Source organism: Lates calcarifer, linkage group LG4 (genome assembly GCF_001640805.2).
Source record: "Lates calcarifer isolate ASB-BC8 linkage group LG4, TLL_Latcal_v3, whole genome shotgun sequence".
Lineage (NCBI taxonomy): Eukaryota > Metazoa > Chordata > Actinopteri > Centropomidae > Lates > Lates calcarifer.
In genome coordinates this window covers 17,343,485-17,353,935 of record NC_066836.1, presented here as the reverse complement: position 1 = coordinate 17,353,935, position 10,451 = coordinate 17,343,485, and the positions used below count along the sequence as shown (strand labels likewise).

The window sequence follows — 10,451 nt, the reverse complement described above, 5'->3', positions numbered from 1 at the left end:
ATTGCAAAAATAGGTGCACCTGATGAAATGTAACAGTAGCCGGTTTTGATTGGAGAGCATCACATGTACTCTCAGTCAGCTGCAAACCGTAACAGTGTGTCCTCTTAGGCCATAAACATGAGGGAAGTGAAGGCAAAGAAGGGCGAAATGTTACTAAAAAGAGCCTCAGCATTTCAGCCATGTGTTCATTGTGGAGTAACTCATCTAAGTTCCTAGAGCTGAACATCTGTGCTGTGTTTGATTGTTTTTAATTTTAAGTGAAAATAGGTCATTCATACAGGGAGGTTGACACGAGGCAACATAAATTTTTCTGCAAGGAATATGATTAATTGCAAACTTGTTATCTACTTCTGCTGCCTGCTTTGGCATGGATTCACCCTCACACACAAAAAAACATATATGCTAAGATTGATTGAACATAAATATTGCGAGCAATAGATGATGAAAGAGGAGTGAGGCTGATTTTTTTTTATTGCTTCCTTATCCTCATTCCTTTGGAGATGTCCAGCCAAAGAGCATCATACTCTTATATTTCCACTGATTTTTTAAAAAGAGATACATCTTTCACTGGGAATATCAAATAAATGTAAGTAATACAACTGTATGGACAGACTTAATATATTCAACAGCAGGAAGTGAGACAGCAAACACTTTAAGGGCTGCTATGGAATTTCTTGGTGTCAAAGAGGAAGGGAAAATAACTGCATGCATGTTAGTCAGTGGGGAATATAATGCAGAAGTTGCTGTGAAAGACAAAGAGAAACACATCTAAACATCACTTGGACTGCTGCCTGGTTTGCTGATAACTCATTTAGCATCATGGCAGAGCTTAGTTTCAATGTGGATCACGGCTATCTGGAGGGTCTGGTTCGAGGGATGAAGGCTGGGATCCTGACTCAGACTGACTATCACAATCTGGCCCAGTGTGACACTCTCGAGGGTAAGAATATTGTTTGATTTTTGGACACATTTTCATTTTATAAATTAAGCTTTCCCAGAAATGTATTACACGCATACCCTCTAGCTATGCCCATCTTGATTTTAAATTCTTGTGCATGTGTGTGGGTGTCTCAAAAGTAACCTCAGTGGGGTGCTGACAGGAATCACGTTATCTACTCAGTTTCTTCATATGGATCTCATTTATTGAGGGTATCATCAAAAATTTCTTTCCAGGAAGAAGACATTCCTTTCTGAAAGATACAGAAGGAACAAGTCAGTATGGATAAATACCAATGAGACTTTAGTTTTGAGTATGGCTAAGATATGTTCACACTCCCACGCATGTGGGTGTGTCAATACTGTGTCTAATGGTTCTTGGAAAGAGCCCTTAAGACAGTTCAATGAAAAACACACTCTATACCATATGTTTTTATATGTATATGCATGGTTGTGCGTGCATTAATAGGTAGTCATTATCAGTAACCATGTGTGTATTACTGCATCATGATTCACCTCTCCCTGATTTGTCACTGCAAACTAACAGGAAGTTGTTGTGGGAAAAAACACAGATTTTAGAGCAGAAGTACCTGTGATTTACTGCAAAGGAAAAATGGAAGTTAAGGTCAAAACCCATAGGAAATATCACTCTCCTCTCATCAGACATGAAGCTGCACCTGCAGAGTACAGACTACGGTAAGCTGCTGTCTTCATCTGAAGAGGACCTGACTGTGTCTCTGGTGGACAACAAGCTGAGGGAGAACCTGGTGACTGAGTTCAGCTGCCTGCGCACCAACGCCCTGCCTCCGCTCTCTACCTTTCTTGACTACATAACGTATGCTACAACACTGCATGCAGTTTACCATGAATAATACCAAGGTCACAAGATAAGAATTTTTCCTGTAATTCTCTATCCTTTCAATATTTTTCTTGCTTTTCTAAGTAGATCAGTTTTGATTAGGCCTCTTTTTATTTTTCCACACAAACAAAAAGTGCTCCTTGAAATTAAAATCCATAAAATTCAGTCCATTCAATTCAAAGAAAATTAATTTCACAAACCTACTGTATATGCTCCCAGCTTCTCAGTATCTAAAAATAAAGGTAAACCAGAAAGCACATATGTCCCTAATAAGAGGCCTGTAATAGAAAAAAAAGATTTACAGACAAATAGAAGTACTTTCATTCACTGTGTTCTCTGTGTTGCCATAGCTACAGCTACATGATCGACAATGTGGTGTTGCTGATCACCGGGGCCCTGAAACAGAGAGATGTGGCTGAGCTGCTCCCGCGTTGTCACCCACTGGGAGCTTTTGACCAAATGGCAGCCGTGGGCATCGCCCGCACCCCAACTGAACTCTATTCAGCCATCCTGGTGGACACACCTCTGGGTAAACACATCAAATAATCTCTGTTTTATTCCCAAAGATGATAAATTTAGGTATTGGTATAGATTTAATACTCTTTCAGTAACAGAGTTATTGCAAGTCACTTGAGATAATAAACCACTTTACAGTGGAAATAGATTTTTAATGGTGGAAGTATGGAAGCTGATTTGTGCTTGAAATGAGAAAAAAAAGAGATGTGATGAAAATATAAAATACTCATGGTTAGTAAGTATTTCTCTCATTTTAGTTTTAACTTTTGAGTGGCACAAATTTGTCTGCCTAGCATTTTAGTGACATTGTAGGCCCTGTGGGTAAACTACCCTAACTGGCGAGTTAACTGCTAAACTTGCTATCTTGCAGCTAACGCTAGTCAATGACAAGCTCTCCAAGTTTCTTTGTTTTCTCTGCTTGAACCATTTACTCGCCTCTTGGCAAACAACAACCTTGTCAAATGTCAGTTAGCTACACAGCTAACAAACTCTGATAGCTTTCTCCATTTTGGACTCTGTTCCCTAAATGGTTAGCACTGTCAAGACAGCTTTGTGTGAATAACGTTAATTTGCAGGTCAAAGTTCACCACAGTTTAGGACACTTGCTGAGATCGTTTCCCCGTGTCCAAACCCACTAATTGTGGTTATTAAACAAATTAAGTTTGCTGCAACTTTGTTGTACAAAAGCTCTTTGAACAGTTGGTGAGTATTTTTATTTTATCATTCTTAACTTTTCAGTTCTTTTTTTTTTTTTTTTTTGACAGAAATGGGCTTCCACACTGATGTTCTACTACTGTCAAAAGAGTGACATATGATATAGATGACTGATCAAACTGATCGCTGTGTTGTTTGTGTAGCTCAGTTTTTCCAGGATGCTGTATCTGAGTCCAACCTGGATGAAATGGAGGCTGAGATTCTAAGAAACAAACTGTATAAGGTGATTATAGGGTGACACACAGTGGCATGACCACCATAATTCACCATGATGCCTGTGTCTGAGTATGTGTGTGAATACTAAATGTGAACTGTAGGATTTACTACTCTGTAATGTTTAACAAGCCTAGAGAGCCTACATAAAGTTTACAATGTGTGCTAAAAGCTTATATAAATTTTGATGGAGGTCAAACCCATGTTAAATCATCTGTTTTCCATGACCTGACCTTTCTGGGTTTTTTTCCAAAGGCATATTTAGAGTCTTTCCACTCTTTCTGCAAGAATATTGGCGGGGCCACGAAGGATATAATGTGTCCGGTCCTGGAGGTACTGTGACAGTCATGCACGGACTGATTAAGCTTTTCATAATGTTAAAGATTTGTTTTGTGGAAAATGCTCCATGCTTGTGTGTGTGCTGCAGTTTGAGGCAGACAGACGGGCCTTCATTATCACAGTCAACTCCTTTGGGACAGATCTCAGCGGTGCAGACAGGAGTGCTCTATATCCTTCTTGTGGCAAACTTTACCCTGAAGGGCTGCGACTTCTGGCCAAGGCAGAGGACCATGAGCAGGTCAAAGCTGTGGCCGACTGTTACCCAGTGAGTCTGAACTCATCTCTGAGGATTCCTTAATGAGAACTTATGTGTTGCTGCTGCATTTAACTTAAGTTACACATGTAGTTAACGTTTTTTTAATTTAAACCTCCCTGCAGGACTATAAAATGATTTTTGATGACCCTGAGCCGGGATCGGATTTTAAGACTCTGGAGGACAGATTCTTTGAACAAGAGGTAATAAAACTTAAATGTCCCTCAGTGAGAATATAGAGAGTGATGAACCGAGGTGGCCTCCAGATGATTTCTGTTTAACTTTTTTACAGTGCAAAGACACAGCAAATAGAAAACAGGAAAATCATATTCTTGACTTGATTTCAGTTGTAAACTTAATGTATAGAAATGTGTGTTTCTGTCTCTCTGAGTGGCATCAACTCTCATTTCCCCTCAGGTGAAGCTGAACACACTTGCCTTCCTGCAGCAGTTCCACTTTGGAGTATTTTACTCCTACATCAAACTGAAGGAGCAGGAGTGTCGCAACATTGTCTGGATCGCTGAGTGTGTCACACAGAGACAGAAGTCTAAGATACACAATTACATACCCATCTTCCAGGGAAAAAATTAACTGAGCAATGAAGAGAAATACAAACATGTATTCAACACACATAGTATACAACAATGTAATAAATGCACTTTATCAAACTGTATAAAAATATTTGTTGATCTCTTCATGATCAAAGTTTGGTTGTGAGGATTAGTTACTGTGGTTGCACTAAAGTCAGTCACACATATCTTCAGTGTTTGTACTACAGACCACAGAAAATATTTAAAAAAAGGCTTTGTGATTAATGAAAAACTACCTGCTATAGTTAGCATGTTCACATTCACATTACTGGCACAATATCTGCATGTCTAAACAAGAGAAAAGTGTGCATTACAGGAGGTATAATATTATTTATCTATATAACAGAGTACAAAATTGATGTATGCATAGAATTAATGTGGCACAACCAGTGGTATAAGAGTGTAAATGTGTCTGTTTTAGCAGCTAAGGGGGTCATAATTCACTCATCTTTGCTTTTGAAAAACTCCTCCTTCATTCATACTTTCACTGAAACAAAAAGAAAAACAAGAAAAATTTTGCATTGAGAAATGTAAAACATCTGACACATCACAGCAGCACAGTATTACACGCTGAACACAGTCTGATAATGCAAATCTTGGCTGTATAATATATGAACAAACTTACAGCACTGGACTGGGACCTCCAGTAGTATGTAGTTCTGCCGGCAGAGATGAACAAAGGCAGATGCCAATCTGCAGGGGGCTCTGGAGGAGCTTAACTCACACACTGATGAGAACTGACCAGGATCCACCTGACAATACAAACACACCGCTGTAAATATGAACTGCACAATCAATCACAAACAGAGTCAGGTATGGGACTGAAAACGGGCCAGATTTTCTTACTTAGCTGCCAGAGAGAACACATTTGTTTTCTCTGGCAGACACCAAGTCCTGAATTCAATTTCCTTAATGTCACATCTTTAAGTTAATGGTCATGGTTTTTGTTTTGAAGTATGTTTGTGTGGCAGAACTGAGAGGTGATATTTAGACCAATTCTTGTTTCATCTGTCCTTTGAGTGCATAAAGAAGGAAGTGCTTTAGGTCATGTTGATTTTACCACATGTGATTTTTTTCATTATGTCCAGCTGAAGAATGTCTGAATTGGACCATGAAATCCTTTAATGTTCAGGGAGGTCAGGGGTGTCTGCTGGGCACAGAGCCAGGTGCGTGCTCATACATGTCAGTTGTGTTGTTGTGCTCACCACCCTGAAACAGGAACTGAGTGGAGAATCAGGGGAGGAGAACAGATAGTCACAGCTCACAGGGCTTGTAGCTGCTGCAGCTGGTGATCTGATACACTCTGGTTTCATCTGGAGAAACACACAAATGGTTAAACTGCAGATGAGAACTAAATACGTCCATGTTAGTGAGGCTCCACCAAATATGAATGTGCATAAATCTGTAGATAAAAAAATGTAGGATTTGTCTGACCTGCCAACTATAGAGAAAACTGTCCAAGTTTTCAGCCTGAGACCCATCAGGCAAAGGAAAATCATTTCCTGCTTCATTGTCATTGGTCCCTAACAGACCAGTGGACGTGCCTGTGAAAAAAAACCTCAAACATGTATATGTGCCACAGTATGACGTGTGAAATAAGTGATCACAAATATCAGAACAACCACAGCTCTCCTACCATGTAACCATCCATCCAGAGTGAAACTGCACACCTCAAGCGACAGGTCACATGACACTGACGCTCCATTCTGATTGGACACCTGGACAATATTTGACCCTCTTCGGACAGCCACTCCACTGTCACTGTGAAATGTGTGTGTTACAGTGTTGCTGCAGTTGGCCTTCACCTGTGACACAAACATCATATTTTAAACATTTTTTAATCCTAAAAAAACAAACAAAATACAGATATCTTGAATTAAGCCTGTTAAATACAGAGGACCACAAGTGTCACAGTAACAGTCGCAAGCACATAAAGTTATGTTTCTAAAACAATCTTAGCACCTAAATAGTGTTGGAAAAGAAACCTGTTTGCATTGTTTTACCTCATTTTACCAGAAAAAGACCCCAAGTGTCATGGAGTGAATAAAAGGGGAATCCAGTTATGTATTTATCTTTTTGAACTGCATTTAATGTATTTTTTAATGAATTAATTAATTCAATTACCTGTCCACCATGCTGAATGTTGATGGTGCTATTATTCATTTCTATCAGGAGGAGGTTCTGTGAGTCTGAACTGAGCAGCAGTGTGAATGAGGGGTCAGTGCTGACGTCTTGGGCGAGGAGCAGCGGACATGGACCTGGCAGCTCATACAGGTGACCATCAAACGTCACTACAAACTGATCTGCCACCAGCAGAGCTTGGTCTTTTGGAGAGAGACAAAGATAAACAGAAAGAATCTTAACAGAAAATTAACACAAAATAATGGACATGTAACATACAGTGTTACCAACCCTTTTATTAAAACTTTCTTAGAAATTATTATTATTATTGTTGAAAAACTTAAGTGTGAGTTTGTTTACGTGTAAACGGGCTGTCCATGATCTTCCTCTTGAGGCGGTAAAGTTCAGCAGTGGGTCTGACGGATGCAAGCGTCTGCAGCGGCCTCAGGAGCCACTCCTCCAGAAGGATCTCCACCAGTCCGGCCTCAGCAACCCTCGACCAGGGGAGCGGAGGCAGCGGCACTGACACAGTCGCAGAACACTCACTGGAAGAACCGAGAGGATTCAGCTCAAGATATTTTACGTAGAATCATTTTCTTACATCTGTTTTCCTCAGGTTCATCATTTGGTTGTTAAACTAATTTAACAACTTAATTGGCCTACGTTTAGTTTTGTAACTTTTGCTACAAGAGCCTCTTAATGACTATATTTCATTATATTGGAGTCAACTTCACACTGAAGTTCAGTCACTGAAATACTGTTAAAACAAACAGCTATGTAACCTGTACATCTAAAAACTTTAATTACAGCTGTGTGGTTGTATGTATCTGCCAACCAGTCAAGTAGCAGGTTACATCCATATCTGTCCAGACTCATATAATATACACTACTCATCAGCCACAACATTAAAACCACTGACAGATGAAGCGAGTAACACTGATGAATCTTCTGCTGGGAAACTTGTATGGATGTTACTCTGATGTTCCACCAACTTAAATACTGTTGCAGACCAACCACAACGCGCCCATGGCAACAACACTCCTCATTTGGGGAGTGAGAATCTTTTGTATATAAACATCATCATTTTATCCTATTAGACATTTGTGTGAAAGTTGTGTAATAAAGCATATGAAACATGATTTGTGAGTTCACAGTGATCTTGACCTTTGACCACCAAATTCTTCTCAATTCATCCTTGAGTCAAAGTGAAAGTTTGAAGAAAGCCCATCAAGGCATTCCTGAGATATACAGTTCATGAGATTGGGACAGATGGACGAATATATAGGCAGAGAGGCCACCTGACAACATAACGCCTCTGGCCACGGCTGTTACTGGCACAGAGGCATACTTATTATGTTTAAATCAAATTTATCCCAGTTTTTACTCAGACATGTTTTACTACTTCTTCCTACTGGGTGGTATAGGTATACTATGACATAATGAAGAATTTATCCCCTCTCTGACTTGTTTAAGTCATTTTATGACGGGAAGGGCACAGAAAGCTTTTCTTCATGTAGGTCTCAGACATGTACAGTACCTGGGGGAGAATTTGTAGACAGAGGCCAATCGTTTCCTGACTCCAGACAGAGCTGTGGCCAACCTGGTCTCCATCCAGTAGTAGGTATGCTGCCCAGCCTGATTCACACCAAACATTAACATTTAATACACATGCAGAATGTTTACATACAAGTATCCTGGTTTTGAGTCTAATCCTGGATTTGATTATTTTTGGGATATTATTAGAAACCTGGATACTAACCCTCCTTTACATGTGAAACAAATGTGACATTAAAACAAATGTGACATTATGTTACTTTACCATAAATGGATATATATATATATATATATATATCATAGCTGGGATACTTGTGTGCATGTAAACACACTCTGACATTGTAAAAATATACAACCTGATCTAAATGACCCGAAACGACTAATATTAATACAACGATGAACAAAAATAGTAAAGGCACCATTTAGGTTCCTCACCACATCCAGGGCAACACTCAGCGTGGTGATGCCGGCCTGAGCCAGCGGCCTCAGCTGAGGGTTCCCCAGCAGAGCAGGTAAGATCTCCACCAGCCTGTCAGTCCACAGCAGAACAGCCTCCCTCCACAGGGCCTCCAGCTGTTGACCATTCACATCCTGATATATACCCGCCAGAGTGGCCAAGGGCCCTGAAGTCACAGCGCAAAACAACATCAGTGTTTGACTTATGCTTTTTCACACCTCAGGCATCCACTAAACATCAGAGCATCAGCAATAAATTTAATGTTCCACATCACTAGAGTTACAGGTCACAAATCAGCGAGGAGTGCCAAGGTTGGGGTTTCCTGGCAACACAAAAATTCTGCAATCACAATTTATGATGTGAGTAACAGAGGAGATGTTTCTCATGCTTTAGATAATTGCATAAAGGACGAGAGGATTATGATTCAGAGTTTCTTGAAAAAATTAGATTTGTGTCTATGAGGAAAGGCAGGGACTGGCTGTACCGCCCTGACTCAAAAACCAAAGCGTATGTCCATATTTACAGCATCTAACCTTACTGCGTATACACATCTACAAAATCCCATTAATACATTATAGTTTCTTCACTTATTGACCTGTCATTACATTAAATAAAAGGAAAAGTATCATATTTTATGAATGGGAATTTGTGGTGATGACCAAATATGGTAGCAGCAGAAATGCTGCTACCAAATTCCTTTCATTCTCCTTTTCCTCAGCACAAAACACGGGCCCCCATCAAACTGACATGACTGATCAGTGTTATTTCTCTGCACTCACTCCTCAGTTCCTGTTGTCCCAGCAGCGAGGCGTGCTGCAGCAGACTCAGAAGACGAGGCAGGGTATCGGTCACAGTTTGACGAAGGGGGCTGCTCTGCCACAGGGCCAACAAACCTCTGTCTCTCTGCCCAAGCAGAGCCTCAACTCGCTGGGAAACATGAAGGAGCACGATGCTCAGCTCCTGGAGCAGTTCACTGTCTCTGGACTGCAGAGAATGTTGTGAAGAGAAACAGTCACTACATTAAAAACTGCACACTTAAACCAAAGTTACATCCATTGTGCTACATTATTGGTTAAGCATAAGACACTACTGCATTTGTGTTGTGGTTACCTGTCGTCTGAATTCAGTGAGGAGATGCTGTAAAGTCTTGGTTCTCTCCAACAGCTTATTCCATAGCCGAGAGCTCAAATAGTGAATCCGTGCCTGTGAAACAACAATAACATAGATTATTTAAAAGTGTCATACTATATTGAAGCTAAAATTGAGCTACATTTTTATATTGGTGATACCTCCACAGCAGTAAGACTCTCCAAACAGCCACTTGCTCTCAGCATAAGCCTCTGATCCGCTGTTCCCACAGACACACTGCCCAGAGTTCCACATCTACCGCTGCCGTCTCTTTTCCGCACATCCAGCATCAAACTGCGATTTGTTCCCACACATGCAGCTACAGCGAGGTCTTCACTAAGGCCTGAACCTGAACATGAAGACAGTGAATTCTTTGTAATCCTAGTTTAATTTAGTTTAATCCTAGTTTAGTTTTTTTTTTTTTTTTTTTTTTTGGTATTTGTGCAGAGATTATTTTGTATTTACTGTTCGTATAACCAGCTCTGGTCTGAAGACATCGTCCCTCTAACGTCCCATTCAGCCAGATCTTCTCTCTGCGGTCCAGTCTGGCCTGCACCTGGAGACCAGAGCCTTGGGGCCAAGACAGGGCACTGCCCTCTACTTCCACACTCCAGTTACCCATCCTAGACTGTGAAGTACATACACACATGTGTCTTTGTATATTTATGAGGATCCACAGCGATAAAAAAAGAAAAAAGAAAAGAAAAAAAAGAAAAGCTTTTCTTGGCCAGGACTGACCTTATCAAATGCTGTATCTTGGCAAGAAAGCAA

General features: G+C 40.4%; 2 protein-coding genes across 2 annotated transcripts in view; one reads left to right on the top strand and one right to left on the bottom strand.

Moving 5' to 3' along the window:
* Positions 1-662: 662 nt before the first annotated feature.
* On the top strand, positions 663-4,437 carry LOC108883750 (V-type proton ATPase subunit d 1). The gene is made up of 8 exons (XM_018677217.2): positions 663-940; positions 1,600-1,771; positions 2,146-2,324; positions 3,169-3,248; positions 3,494-3,571; positions 3,666-3,842; positions 3,956-4,033; positions 4,248-4,437. The coding sequence occupies exons 1-8, from the start codon at positions 820-822 to the stop codon at positions 4,419-4,421; spliced, it is 1,059 nt and encodes a 352-aa protein (XP_018532733.1). The 5' UTR covers positions 663-819; the 3' UTR covers positions 4,422-4,437.
* Positions 4,430-10,451, bottom strand: part of LOC108883749 (uncharacterized) — a 29,877-nt gene continuing 23,855 nt past the window's right edge. The window contains exons 60-72 of the mRNA XM_018677215.2: positions 10,146-10,308; positions 9,842-10,029; positions 9,663-9,755; positions 9,332-9,536; positions 8,531-8,718; positions 8,079-8,176; positions 6,902-7,086; positions 6,545-6,744; positions 6,057-6,225; positions 5,855-5,964; positions 5,626-5,733; positions 5,046-5,172; positions 4,430-4,907 (exon numbers count right to left, since the gene is read on the bottom strand). Of these exons, the coding sequence (XP_018532731.2) occupies positions 4,897-4,907; positions 5,046-5,172; positions 5,626-5,733; positions 5,855-5,964; positions 6,057-6,225; positions 6,545-6,744; positions 6,902-7,086; positions 8,079-8,176; positions 8,531-8,718; positions 9,332-9,536; positions 9,663-9,755; positions 9,842-10,029; positions 10,146-10,308 (1,845 nt within the window). The 3' untranslated portion in view covers positions 4,430-4,896. The remainder of the gene's footprint in view (positions 4,908-5,045; positions 5,173-5,625; positions 5,734-5,854; positions 5,965-6,056; positions 6,226-6,544; positions 6,745-6,901; positions 7,087-8,078; positions 8,177-8,530; positions 8,719-9,331; positions 9,537-9,662; positions 9,756-9,841; positions 10,030-10,145; positions 10,309-10,451) is intronic.